Genomic DNA, 14,770 nt, shown 5'->3' on the forward strand with positions numbered 1-14,770 from the left:
CCTTTCACTATTATTTATATTCCCCAAATGAATGAGAACATATAATGTTTGTTCTTCTCCGATTGACTTATTTCACTCAGCATAATACCCTCTATTTATTTATTTTTTAAAGTCAACTCTACACCCAGCATGGGGCTTGACCTCAGGACCGCAGAGTCGTATGCTCTACCGACTAAGCCAGCCAGGTACCCTTGGATATATTTTGAAGGTGAGCTTCGAGAATGCAACAAAATTTGACACAGGGAGGAAGGAAGGTCTGACAGTTCCCAGACAAAAGTACAGAAATTGCTGCGGGCCTGGGGAAGACAGCATGAGGCAGGTCTGGAGCCGGTGAAGGAGGGCCCCAAAAGCCTGTGCAAGGGGCGTGGCAATGTGGCTTGGGCAAGGCGACACCCACTCAGAGCCATGGTTTGGAAATGACCCTACAGCAAAGGGCCCCTGTGGATGCAGGGGCTGTAGCTGCCCAGGGTGGAGGACCCTGCTCCCCTCGTGCAGGCTGTGCTGGGCTGGGGAAGGCGCAGCCCACTGCCTCTGCCCGGCCTTCGTTCAGGGTTCCGGTCACGAGCAGGTGGCTCACTTCCTCCAGGGCCCTCAGCTCAGGATTCGGGCCTCTCCCTGAAATGGAGCCAGTGGGCCTCACCGGCCCCAGAGAAGCGGTTCCTCTTGCGGAAGTAGAGCAAGCAAGGTTTGTCCTGGGGACAGTTGGCTTTCCTCGGGTCAGGAGAGTCAAGAAAGACCCTCTCTGCCTAGGAATGAAGAGGAGGTTTGGTCAGGGAGGGAAGAAGGGCTCTGGCAGCTAGGACTGCCTACCCTCAAGGCCAGCTGCCATTTGCTTTCTCAGTTCTGTAAGACATTCGGAGCCCTGGGCAAGCCCAGACTTGTTCCCCATTCACCCCTGCCCCTGCAGACAGATGCCCTGCTCAGGGCCCCATTCTGCAACACCTTCTCAACTACCACTGAGAAGGCGAAGGGAAACTGAGGCACGAAGCAGGTGGCACACAAAGGAGAGTCCCATGCTCCTGATCCCAGCCTCCACAGGCAAACCCTGCCACCCCTTGGGGAACTTGTCGTGCCCTGCCTCCTGCCATAGATTGGGGGTCTCTGTTCATGCTCCTTTCCCCGAATTCCTTGAGAGCAGCAAAGCAACGACCAGACTCCGTTCCTATCTGTGGTCCCACGATCCCAACCCAGAAGAGTTAGGAGTTCACTGGATGAATAAAGGGATGTGGGATCTCCTGAAGGATGGGTGCATAGGATAGGCTTGGAAAACAAGAGAAGGAAGAAAGGAAGCTCCAGAAGGAGGCTGGCCAATGCCACCTTCCCACCCATTCTCCATCCTACAGAACGAGCCATTGTTAACATTTCCCAAGCACTTGCTAGGAGCCAGGCCCTGTGCACTTACATGCACAATTTCATTCAATCCCCAGAAGATCCCCATGACAGAGGTACGATCACCATGCCCATTCTACAGATGCAGACCACCAAGGCACAGACAGTTTGAGTTATCTGTCCAAGGTCCCATGGCTACTAAGCAACAAACCTAAGCTTCAAAAGCAGATTTGCCCCACGTTCCGTGTGCTTCCCGTACCCGGCACAGTCCCAAATATGTGTGTCTATCTCAGGTTAGCCCAGATGTACCCTCCATCAGCCATCCCGGTCCCAAGGCAACTGTGGTTATGTTTGAGGAAAGCCCTTTATAAAATTGTCACACGCCAGTGATTACTGCTATTAATGATAACAATTGCTCTTCTCTTAGTATTTCCATCACCTGCTTTCCAGCCCCCAGTGGAACCTTCTATCTGTGGTCCTCTCAGCCACATATCAGGGGTGGAGTGTGCCCCTGCGCTCCCCCTTCCCATCTCGACCTGTCCCGTCCCACTCCACCCCCCTGCCTTCTCCATCCTTCCTGGAGGCAACCTCCCAGCAGCAACACCTGCCCATTTCCCCCAGACCATTTCCTGCTCACACCCCCTGTCCCTCCCAGCAGCCAACAGTCTCTCCCCCAGGGGACTGAACTGATTGTTTCCCAGACCCTGGATTCTGATTCTAGGCACGCCCTTCTGCTCTACAAATTTGGGGAGCTGATTCCAAGGCAAGAGTGAGATCCAGACACAGGGGAGCCCAACAGGAACACCGAATTCCAAAGAAGCTCTCTGAGAATTCCAAGTTTTGGGTTTTGGAAACTCCCAGGTCCTAAGTTCTAGGAACACCCAGACCCTCGGGATTCAGAGAAGGCAATCTTGGGAATTCTTATTTCAGGACTTCTGATTCCAGTTCTTTGTGGAAACCTTCATTTTCCACTTCCTCAGGCCATTTGTATGACTTCAACATTACTGATTTTGAAAGTCAGAAGTAAATTTTAAAATCCTTTCCCAAATAGAAAGGAAATTCCCAGAAATTTTATGGGGAACATATTTTTTAGGTCCCAAATATGAAATTATTTAAACACCTGTAAATCTCATTATTTTAACACCATTTGCAGAGCAATGGTGACTTGGCTGGAGCATTAGCAAGAATGTGACCAATGTTGGGGTGCCTGGCTGGCTCAGTGGGTAGAACATGTGACTCCTGATCTTGGGGTTGTGAGTTTGAGCACCGGGCCCTACATTGGGTGTAGAGATTACTTTAAAAAGAATCTTAGAAGAAAAAAAAAAAAAAGAGTGTGACCAAGGTTTGAGCCATTAGAGATGTGAATGCCCCAAAGGCACCCACCCAGGATTCTCTCTCCCCTGCAAGTTTTTCCACTTTTCCCCTCACTAGCCCTTGTATCTCTACTCCTTGGACGGAGTTTGGGAAGAAGCCCAGGGCCGAAGCTTCTTGGAAGATCTGGGGTGGTCTGGGGAGGAGGGATAAATTGTACAATGTCCTCTCTGAAGCTCAGGAAATTCCCAGACTTGCGCCCTCCCCCAAACCTGGCCAGTGGCCAGGGCTCCCACAGTTCCCGTCCCTATCATAGCTGTCCTCAGGCTTGAGGTCCTGCCCCCAGCAGCTGCGGGAAGGGAACAGGGGCCCTAGGAAGGCTTCTCGTGGTTCCCTCCCTGCCTCTTAGTGTCTTCGTGGCAGATGGGAGCTGGTTACCCTCCCTGTCTGGCTCGGGGCTAGGGGAGAAGTAGGGGGAAGGAAAGAGTGAGGACTGGGGGGGAGGGGGTCGGACAGTAAAGTCCTTGGAGGTCAGCGAAGCTCCACACTTCTGGCCGAGTGAGTGGGGTCGGATTTCACAGCCCGGGGCTCTGGACTCGGGCCAGGCTGGGGGAGTGGAAGGAGAGACAGACCTACAAAGTTGGGACTCTCGCTTGGGACAGAAGCGCTTAGGTCGTGTGGTGGGGAGCCGGGTGATGGGGCGCAGGATGGGGACACTTGGAAGGAGCGGGCGGTTTCCAGTGACAGCTTGGCGGGCAGAGGCATCCCTTCTCTCTTGCACCTGCCCTCCTTTCCCAGCTCCGTCTCTCCGGCCCCTCCTCGGGCTCTTTTCTCCGGATGCCCTCCCTGCCGCCTTCCCCGGGCCGCCCTGGCCCGCCGCTCCGGTCCATCCCAATTTTCCAGCCCCCCAGTTCTCGCTCTCCCTCAGTTCCCCCAAACCGGTGGCTTCCCCTGCCCGCCTCTCGGATCGCTCCGTGTGGCCCTGGATGCCCAGCCCCGGCTCGGTGCGACCCAGCCCCGCCTCCCCGCGCCCCTGCCCCCGCGCGCCCGCGGCCCGAGCCCCGCATCCCGCCCCGGCGGCCGGGCACTAACCCGATTCGGAAGAGCAGCCGCTTGCTGCGCGCCATGAGCAGGCCGCGGAGGGTCCGCCGCGCTCGGCGGCTGCGGGGGCTCGCGAGCAGGACGCCGACGAGCAGCAGCAGCCCGCAGCCCGCGACCCACAGCCACAGCGCCGGCCCGCCCGGCCAGGCCATGCTGGGGGCAGGCGCCCGCGGCCGAGCGCGGCGGGGGCGGGGCAGGGGCGGGGCGGGCGGGGCGTTGCTAGGCGACGGCTGCGCCCGGGCGCCCGGCGGGAGTCGGCGGGGCGGCCCCGCCCCCGCTGCCCGCGGGCCCGAGGGGGGCGCTGTGCCCGCCCCGCCCCTCGTCGCCCTCGGCCGCGCGCGCCCCGGAGGCCACCGCCGGGGAGGGGAGGCGGGGCCGGCGCAGGGTAGGGGCCCGGGAGGGGACGGACGCTCGGCGGGTCCCCGTCCCCCGTCCGCCTCCCGTCCTCCCACCCTCCCCCAACAGGGCAGCCTGGGAGAGGCCCTGGAATGGTCCTCTGGGCGGGAAACCAAGACTGGGACTCTTGCAGCAGGAGGGAACCTGGAGGAGCGTGTGGTCAGCTGCCATCCATCCATCCATCCGTCCGTTCGTTCGTTCGTTCATTCACTAAATGACCGTTCTGTGCCCACCTTTGTGCCAAGCACTGTGTTAGGCTCTGAGGATGCAAGGATCAAAGACACACAGCCTCGGGCAGCCCGGGTGGCTCAGCGGTTTAGCACCGCCTGCAGCCCGGGGTGTGATCCTGGAGACCTGGGATCGAGTCCCGCGTCGGGCTCCCTGCATGGAGCCTGCTTCTCCTCCTGCCTGTGTCTCTTCCCCCCGCCCCACCCCCCTGTCTCTCATGATTGAATAAATAAAATCTTATTTTTTTTTTAATTTTTATTTATTTATGATAGTCACAGAGAGAGAGAGAGGCGCAGAGACACAGGCAGAGGGAGAAGCAGGCTCCATGCACCGGGAGCCCGATGTGGGATTCGATCCCGGGTCTCCAGGATCACGCCCTGGGCCAAAGGCAGGCGCCAAACCTCTGCGCCACCCAGGGATCCTTGAATAAATAAAATCTTAAAAAAAAAAAAAAGGACACACAGCCTCTTCTTGGAGCCTACAATCTAGAATCTGGCAGTGAAACAAACCAAATAAGCAAACATAATTATATATGCATTTACTTATATTTATATACACACACATATACACACACACACACATACATATGTACGTACTTGTGTGTAATTACAAAAATGTGCTGTGATAGGGACGCCTGGGTGGCCCAGTGGCTGGGCATCTGCCTTTGGCTCAGGGTGTGATCCCCCGGTGGTGGGATGGAGTCCCATATGGGACTCCTGTAGGGAGCCTGCTTCTCCCTCTGCCTGTGTCTCTGCCTCTCTCTCTGTCTCTGTCTCTCATGAATAAATAAAATCTTAAAAACAAAAACAAAAACAAACAACCAAAGTGTGCTGTGCTAAAGGGAGCGAGCAGAGAGGGCAGTGACAAGGACAGAGGACCAATTTAGGTAGGGGAGGCACTCCCTAAGCAGGTGAAGTGTAAATCATGCCCTTAAGGATAAGAAGAGGGCACAGAGGCTCAGAGGGTGTGATTCAACCAGGATTATGCAACAATGGGTGGCAGAAACAGGACTAGGACCTTGGTATCCTGCCACCCAAGCCCAGTGGGATTTCCACATCATTGTCCCCCACCCCCTGCTCCCGCCCCCTGCACTGCTGCCCTGCCGGGTTCCAGAAGTTGTTGAGGTCGGTGGGAGGAAAATAGATGCAAGGGCGGGTGTGGTGACATCGACAAATATGGGCAAACCTTCTGCTCCAGCCCTAGCCCTGGCCCAGCACAAGAAGGGAAGGAAATGCTGCCAATGGTCAAATTAGCTCTCTCTCCTGCTGGGAGATGGTTGTGGGGGGAGGGAAGCAGGGGAGGCAGATGCTCCTGTTTTCTTCCCTGCAGCCTGTGCTCAGGTCTAAGACCCTGGATAAGCTTCCCCCCCAATCACACACACTCTGTCCCTCTGATGGCCAGCTGGGTCTAAAGGCTGGGTCCCCAGCGTGGAGAGCATAGAAGTGTAGGATCATTACTCACAATGAATTAGAGGCCTCATCCTCACCCTCTGAAAGAGCCAAGACATGGATTGATTTATCCCCAAAAGGAATTGTAATCACAACACCTAATCCTGCTTTCATTCAGAAACCCTGGACACGGACTTCCTCTTATGTGGGTACAGAGCCTATGGCCCGCTCCCTCCCTGTCTCCTGGCCCACAGTCCGGCTCCTTCTCAGGCTGGGGCCTGGCACACCAAGGGGCTCAGTAAACAAGTATCAGATAGAATGGAATTAGGCTCCGGCTGACAGCCTCCCACCTGTGGGCGCTGAGCCTGAGGGGGAGGGCACAGGACTGGCAGGCTACTTTGCAGAAGGCCCTTCCAGGCCAAGGGAGTCTGCATGTCTCTAAGTCTGCGTCCATGCAAAGTGAAGAATTGTGAAACCTCATAAAAAATCATTGTGAGGGCAGCCTCCAGCCCGGGGTGTGATCCTGGAGTCCTGGGGTCGAGTCCCACGTCAGGCTCCCTGCATGGAGCCCGCTTCTCCCTCTGCCTGTGTCTCCACCTCTCTCTTTCTCTCTCTCTCTGTGTCTCTCATGAATAAATAAATAAAATCTTAAAAATAATCTTTGTGAACACACTTTTCTGCAGGTAAGGCTGTGCCAAGCATTATACTCGAAATTAAAATATAGTCTCCGTCATCCGAAACAGGAAATGCAGGCTCAGGCATGAGCCTGTGGAGGATACAGAGTGATCAAATCCTTAATCTCCAGCCACACACACGTTGACAAGATTACAGATAATCCGTCCAAAATGCATTTCACGAGACATGGAGCCAGGACAGGGCTGGGGATGAGTGAGGGTGGGTGTTTTAGGGGCCTCACATAGGCTCAGGAAGCCCTCCTCTCCTTCCCTGGACTATTCTGGAAGATTTCCAACATCTGCTCCGAATCTGCTTTAAAGATTTTACTTTTTAATGTAATCCTTACACCCAACGGGGGGCTTGAATTTACAACCCCAAGATCAAGAGTCTTAGGCTTCTCTGAGCCAGCCAGGCGCCCCCAAATCTGCTTTAGTTTCATCTCCTCTCCCATGAGAATCTTCTGTCCCAGCCAGACCGATGCCTCATTATTTACCTCCTCTTGCACTTTGTACCTTATATTACCTAACTAGTTATTTTTCCCTGAATCGATCATATTGCCTCACACCCCTGTGACTTTGCACAGGCTGTGCCTTTTGCCTGGAGTGTCATTCATCCTGTGTTCCCTAAAGACTCAGCTCAGATGTGCTCTCTTTAAGAAAGCTGTTCTCGAACCCTCCCTCTCCAGCATGGGCTGACTCCGCATGGCGCCCCTTCTGCCAGCTGTAGGTCTTGGACGTAATTCCATCTTTCAATGCGATACCTCATGCCATATACATGTTTGTTTACACGTCTATCTCAGAGTCTAGAGTCTTAAAGACTTTACTGTTTTCCTGAAGAGTAGGGAGTATGATTTAATTGATTCATCTTTGAGTCTCCAGTGTCTGGCGTGGTACCAGATGCATGCTAGATACTCACAAATGTTCTTTGAAATGTCCCAAAGCCAAGACCCCTGATTGATGGTGCCAAGCCTACCTCTTCTACCTTCCCAGGTGTCATTCTTCCCCTTGTCACCAAGGACCAGGCGCACCATTCCTCAAATGTGCCAAGCTCATTCCCACCTCAGGGCCTTTGCCCACGCTCCCCCTGGAAACCCTCTTCCCTCAGTTCTTTAGCAGCTTCTCATCCATTGAGTCGGAGCTCAAAAGTCAACCTCTCTGTGATGGGAATAGCCTGTATCTTGAGCTGACTGGTGATGACATGATGACATGGCTTATCCCAGGGGGAACTGCCCGCAGGAGTGATTTTGCCTCACAGAAGACATCTGGCAAAGTCTGGAGACATTTCCGATTGTCACAAAAGGGAGGGGGAGGAGTGCTACTGGCATCTGGCAAGTAGAGGCCAGGAATGCTGCTAAACAATGAACGGGACAGCCCCCACAACAAAGAATTATCCAGCCCCAAATGTCAATAGTGCAGAGGTTGAGAAGCCCTTGCACCTGCAAATGTGAAAACTCACCAGATTGTGCCCTAAAAATGTGTCCACTTACCATGTGTAAGTTATACATCACATTAAAGAAAAAAATGTTACCCTGAGAGGTCTTCGCTGACCACTCCATCACTGTCCATCGTATTGCTCTGCTCGCTGCCCTCACCACACTTTTCACAATATGACATTATTTGGTGATTCTTGCCTGCCACCCCGCTGGCATGGAAGCCCTTCACAAGTCAGGGAAGGATCTGTCTGCCTTTGCACCACCGTATTCTCCATGGCGTGCACAAACCTGGCTCAGGGTGGGTATCTAGTTAAGTGTCTGTTGAATGAATGAGTGCATGACAGAAACAAGGAATAACTTGGTTGTTGCCATCGAGTCCTGTGACTGTCAGAAGACTAGAGTTCTGATTGGTGGCTTGAGTCCCTGCAGGACTGCTGTGCCGAAACCATGTCCCACCCAGGAGGGCGGCTAGTGAGCAGGGACTTGGGAAAAGCCTGGTGGGTGCCCGTGTGTCCTAACATTAGGGCGGGAGAGCCAAGTCCGAAGAACCCCTATTCGCCCATGATCTCTTCCCCTGAGCAACTTGGGGTACCCTGCCACGGCTAAGGTTTGCCTCTGCGACTCCCTTAGGAGAGACCTATTGGGGCCTCTGGGTGGCTCAGTGATTGTTGTCTGCCTTCAGCTCAGGTCATGATCCCAGGGTCCTGGCATTGAGACCCGCATCAGGCTCTCTGCTCAGGGATCCTGCTTCCCCCTCTGCCTGTGTCTCTGCCTCTCCCATGAATAAAGAAAATCTTTAAAAAAATAAATAAATAAAAGGAGAGACCCATTCATCACCTGGGTCAAGTGACTGGCAGCTGTGCAATTCTGGTGGTTTCAGAACTTAACTCACAAAAAGAAAGCCTCCTCATGGGTTCCTGGGGCGGGGTGGGGATTCTCAACTCTGCCCCTTATTCACTTGCCATTGTAGTTTGCCTGTCCCTGGTGTCTGAGTCCTGTCTTCCCAATTGGCCCGGGGACCTTCCATTAGGATTGAGCCTGCCTTCATCTTGTATCGTAGCTCAGCCTTGATGCCTGGCGCTTGGCTGGCAGTCAGGACATCATGGTATTGATGGTGAGGATGGTGGTGATGATGATGATGATAACGACGATGACGGTGAGCAGTCATGAAGGAGCTGAGATGGTTGGAGCTGTTTGAATGTTAGAGAAAAGAGACATCTTGTTGGACCAGGATGCAGAAGCAAGTTCAGTGTAGAAAAGTCAGCCGGATGCACCAGTGGTGGTGAGGCTAGCCTGGCCCCACTCAGCCCAGCCCCATTCATATCCGTCCGACCCCATATCTGCTGCCCCCAGGCCAAGCCCACCTTCCCACTGTGGGCCTCCCTCCAAGGTGCTGTGCTGTACACCCTGGAACCCTGGTTTGTGTGAAAACGAGGCCCTCCACGACATCCTTTGCCTCCTCACACCCTGCCCTGTCCTGACTGAATATGACCCCTATCTTCTATTTCTTTCCTCCATCCTGCTGCCCTGCCTTCTGGAGGGGAAACCTTCAGCCTCCGATGTTTGTCGTGTGCCATTCCAGGTCAGGATCGCTGCTCCACCTGCTTCATGTGAAAACTTCTCTCCAGCCGTCCTCCTCACTCCAGCCACGACCCAGCCCAGACTCTGAGGGCTTAGACACCTGCTTTTGGTCTTCCTGCCTGCCTCCTGCTTTCAGGGAATTCCAGCCAGCATGGCTCATTTGAACTTTCAGCTCAGCAGGGAACCTAAGAACCACTCGGGGAGCCTGTTAACATGCAGAATCCTGGGCCTCTCCCTAAAAGAGAGGTCTGGCTTGGTAGGTCTAGCTAGGGCCCAGGACTCTGCATTTAGCATAGGTAACTCTGAACTGTGCCTTGGCCTCAGTTCCTGACCCCATTTCCAAGGCCTTCAATGCAGTTTACTAGCCCACTCAAGTGGTCACACCCTGGCTCCCCCTGGAACTTCTCTACCTCTGAAATCCTCCAGTTAGTTGCTTCCTGTTGACCCCTCAGCCCCACTTCCTGTGCTCCTCTGTTTCTAGTTCCTCAAACCGTATGTTTTCTCCCAGCCCCTTCAGCTCCTCCTGTCCACAGTTTCTTCCCTCCCAGTGAGGACCTGGGTTCAGTCCCCTGAGCCACTCACCAGCTGAGGAGGCTGTCAGCTTCCTCGCCCCCTTGGCCATCTGGACCAACCTGGACCAACCTGGACCAACCTGACAACCCACTGTTCTGATCCAGCCTCATGGAGGGGGCTGGAGAAAATGGCCATCCCATGTGAATCAGGACCTCTACAATTCAGGCCCTACTGGGAGCCCCCAAGACCAACACTTGACAATGCTTTGACTTTGCTGAGATGCCTACTCATGGCCCCTGGTTGCTACTGGAAGCCTCAGGCCCACCTCCAATTCATCTGCTTCCAGCCAATATACTTCTTAGAGGAAATAATTTCCGTGCCCACCCACCCCTCCCCCTACAAATTTTGCTGCTTCCATATCCATGTTTAGAGGAAATGGTATTAGCCTTGCTCATACCTTCAACTGGTGTTCCTCCTGACAACTGTCCTCCTCAACCAATGAACAAACTTGAGTACCTCATTGCCTTAAAAACACTTCCTTTGACTTCGGATCACTTTCTAGACTCTGTTCTGCCATTGACCTCAACACGACTGAGTTTCCTGAAAGTTTGTCTCCATGGGTTTGTTAGACTGCATTTCAGTTCTCAATTTTTTTTTCTTCCAGTTCTTAATTCTTCATCTCTCCCTGTAAACACATTCTTTGTCATGTGACTACGTACATTTCAATAAAGGTGAAATATATTGCCCCACACCATTGAGGTTGGGCTTGGTCTTGAGATTCGTTTCTGCCAGTGGAACGTGAGCAGACATGATATAAGCAGAGGTCTTTAATATGCAGTTGTGGTTGAATTTGGTCCCTATATCTATGCCTTTTGCCGTGAGGACATCCCTCAGGCAGTTGCTGGTCTAAGGGGGATGAAAAACACACGGAGCCACCTTGACCCTACTCACAACCTAGAAGCCAGTTCAGCCCCGCAGAGCCCAGCCTAGATCAAACTCAGCCTGCCCACAGATGCATGAGAGAATAATAGTTGTTGCTGCATGCAACTCAGTGTTGGATTTGCTTGTTTTTCGGTGTGATTGCAACATTAGCTGATGGAGACAGTGGGGAGCAAAAAGATTAGTTATGAATGGTGCTGGAAACCTGATGCTTGGATAACCGATTAGCTACTTGGACAGCAGCAATTTAGATCAATGTCTGGTAGAGTATAACAAAATAAATTACAAGTGAATGAAAAGTGTTAAGGGCATAAAATTAAACCATACAAAATTAGAGGAAATTTAAATACACATTCAACCTCTGGACAGTGGAAGACTTTCTAGGGCTAAAAGCAACAGAAGTGTTTTTCTAATTTTTTAAATAGGCATATAGGACTCTTAAACTTGGGCAAAAAGCAAGTGAAGGCCTAACAAAGGGAGCAATTACCCTTTTAGCTACTTAAGAATTTAAACCTGGGACTCCTGGGTGATTTAGTGGTGGAGCATCTGCCTTCAGCTCAGGTCGTGATCCATGGGTCCTGGGATTGAGGCCCACATCGGGCTCCCCGTAGGGAGGCTTGTTTCTCTGAACTCCGCCTATGTTTCTGCCCCTCTCTCTGTGTCTCTCATGAATAAATAAAATCTTTAAAAAAATTTATACCTTTTGTATATTGAAAGAAAAACCATGCACACACACACAAAGAAAAAGCCAAAACCAAAAAACATGGAAAATATTTGCTTCAGATGTGTCACAGAGTTAATCTACTTGGTAAATAATAAAGACCTTTATAATATAAAGACCTTAAATAAGAAAATACAAAGAGCCCAATTAACAAGGGGATAAATGGTTAGTATGCATGAAAAAATGTTAAACTCTTAACATTTAAGAGTTATTAAATTCCTTAAATTAAAAAAATCTAGGAAATGTAAGCTAAAGAATGAGATATGGTTTTCATCTGTCAAAATAGAGAAGATTAAAACTAATAAAATCTGGGGAGTCAGACTCTTAATTTCTGACTGAGTCCCTCCTCAGGCTCTCTCTGGGTGTGGAGCCAGCCTGGAAGTCTCTCCCCTCTCTCTCCCTCTGCTCCCACCCCCATCTCTAAAAAAACAAAACCAAACCAAAAAACCTAATAAAATCTGAAGATTGGAAAGACTATGGGAAGGTGGATATTTGCACACTGCTTGTGGTGGTATCAATTGGTATAATTTTCTACATGCTCAGACGTGGGGCCTGAACTCACGAACCTGAGATCAAGATCGGAGCTGAGATCAAGAGTTGGATGCTTGGGATGACTGAGTGGCTCAGAGGTTGAGCGTCTGCCTTGGGCTCAGGGCGTGATCCTGGGGTCCTGGGGCCGAGTTCCACATCGGGCTCCTGAGCCTGCTTCTCCCTCTGCCTGTGTCTCTGCCTCTCTGTGTCTCTTGTGAATAAATTTTTTAAAATCTTAAAAAAAAAAAAAAAAAAGACTTGGATGCTTAACCTACTGAGCCATCCAGGTGCCCCTAGTCTTTTTTAAACAACACAGTTGTGGGGGTGCCTGGCTGGCTCAGTGGGTAGAGTACAGGCCCTCTGGATCTCAGGGCCAAGAATTCAGGCCCCACATTGGGCACGGAGCCTACTTAACAAAACAAAACAAAATACACACACATACAAAACAATACAGGTTTTGGCAGATCCTGCTGGTTGGTTAACACCCATTTTGCCAGCTCTCCAGGGAACTGCCATGGCTTCCAAGTGAGCCCCGCCCCAGCCCTGCTGGGTGAAACTTGACTGTCCAAGCCAGTTGGTGCATTCTTTGCCACGCCATGTAATTGGTTGGACCCAGGAATGTGATACAATTCCTGCCACTAGACAATAATGGCAAATATTTACTTTTTTAAAGATTTTATTTATTTATTCATGAGAGACACAGAGAGAGGCAGAGACACAGGCAGAGGGAGAAGCAGGCTCCCTGCAGGGGAGCAGGACTTGATCCCAGATCCTGGGATCACTCCCTGAGCTGAAGCCAGACGCTCAACCACTGAGCCACCCAGGCATCCCATGTTTTGTTTTGTTTTGATAGTTGCAAGCCAAAAACATTCAAACTAATATTGTGGGCAAATTGTCTATTTCAAGTGTGGGGGGGGGACAGAATATAAACGTATACATTTTGTATCGTTAATAAGACTGGTGTAAACAAAAATGCATAGAAGAAAATCTAAGATGCTACCAGTGATGACTGTTGATTAATGAACTTATGGGACATCACTATGAATAAATAAATACAATCTTAAAAACAAAAAAAACAAACAAACAAAAAAAACAAAGAAAGCAGGGACGCCTGGGTAGCTCAGTGGTTGAGTCTCTGCCTTCCGCTCAAGGCGTGATCCTAGAGTCTTGGGATTGAGTCGCCCATCGGGCTCCCTGCACGGAGCCTGCTTCTCCCTCTGCCTGTGTCTCTGCCTCTCTCTCTCTCTCTGCCTCTCATGAATAAATAAATAAAATATAAAAAAAAAAACACAAAAAACAAAGAAAGCAGTCCTCTTTCCTGCTGTTACTTTTCACTTTGCACTGATTCTTAGGCCACTCAACTGAGCTCCTGCCCCCACCATCCCATCCTAATTTGGCTGTGACTCCTAGAACATCAAACCCTTAGCCTGGCCAGTGAGTAGAGTGAGTGACTCTTTTTTTTTAATTTTTTTTTTAGAGTGAGTGACTCTTGATCTCAGGGTTGTATGTTTGAGTCCCACCCTGGGTGTAGAGATAACGCAAAAAATAGAAAAATCTTAAAAAATATTAACAAACAAACCCCTCTGTCACTGTTCAGTCCTGGTCACCTAACCTTCCCTGTCACAGTCTCTTCTGACTGTCCTCCCACAAGCATCCCCTTCTGCTGCCGTCGTTCCCCAGAGCTCACGACTTGGTCCTTTTACTTCCCAAGCCACATGGACTGTTGCCCCTGCTTCAGCTTGGCCTAGAATGCATCGCTCCCAAAGAGGGACGTCCACCTTGGTTTCCCTCTCAAGCTCCAAATCAAAATGCCCATCCTCCTTCTGGTCATTTCCAGGTGTGGCAGGGCAGGTGTAGGGGATCCTCAGTCTCTTTCTTGGCAAAAGGGACTGAGGATCTGTGCAGAGCTCTCCTGAGGATTAACCTTGGTTCCCCCAGGAAAGCATGCAGTGCCCGGTTCTTTGCAGATACTCATTCAGTGATGTTATTGAATCTTGGATTCAATTCATTGCAACATCAATGTCTGGTCTTTGTGGGTGCGCCAAGACACATTTCAGGAATGGGTGCAGAGGGTGTGAGCCTACCCCTCCATTTCCCACTGCCATCCCCCAAATTTGGGCTGAGTCCTCACGCCTGGTCCACCGCAGACACCTCCAGCCTCCATCCAGCTTACAAACGCTATCAGCAAAGCCTTTGGAAGCCGGGCTCTCAACCAGGTCTGCTCCCCCGCTGCTCAAAGCCAGTGTCTACACCATTACATTCACATCGTTTGACTTGGCAATATGGCTTCGACCCAGTTTTCCAGCATCTTATGCTCCTACTGCTCCCTTCCATGTGCCCCCCACCCCTTCAGTAGGCCTGCCCTGGTCACTGTCTTGGATTTTCTGTCCCCTACCTCTGCCCCACCAAGCCTGGAGAAATCCCCCGAGGCACCCTTCTCGGCTACCTTCTGTCCCCACATGGCCTAGGTGATCTAATACACTCCACAAGTCGCTGTAACTAATTAAGGCCGATTCTCAGTCTGGGGAGTTCTGCAGGCTCTCCCAGGAGCAGGAAGGGAGGAACGTGAGGTCAGTCCCCAGGGAGATGGGTATGTCCTACCTCGGAGCACAGCTCCTTTAAAGC

General features: G+C 51.5%; 1 protein-coding gene across 3 annotated transcripts in view; it reads right to left on the reverse strand.

Annotated features, from left to right (window-relative positions):
• PNKD (PNKD metallo-beta-lactamase domain containing) overlaps window positions 1-14,770 on the reverse strand; it is a 59,827-nt gene that overhangs the window by 16,211 nt on the left and 28,846 nt on the right. Inside the window, exon 1 of one of the 3 annotated variants that reach the window (XM_077885248.1) lies at window positions 3,733-3,906. The exons of the other annotated variants lie outside the window; for them this stretch is intronic. Coding sequence (XP_077741374.1) covers window positions 3,733-3,893 — 161 coding nt within the window. The 5' untranslated portion in view covers window positions 3,894-3,906. Of the gene's footprint in view, window positions 1-3,732; window positions 3,907-14,770 lie in introns of those variants that run through there. 3 annotated transcript variants of the gene reach the window in all.

This window comes from Canis aureus, chromosome 36, assembly GCF_053574225.1.
Source record: "Canis aureus isolate CA01 chromosome 36, VMU_Caureus_v.1.0, whole genome shotgun sequence".
Classification (NCBI taxonomy): domain Eukaryota; kingdom Metazoa; phylum Chordata; class Mammalia; order Carnivora; family Canidae; genus Canis; species Canis aureus.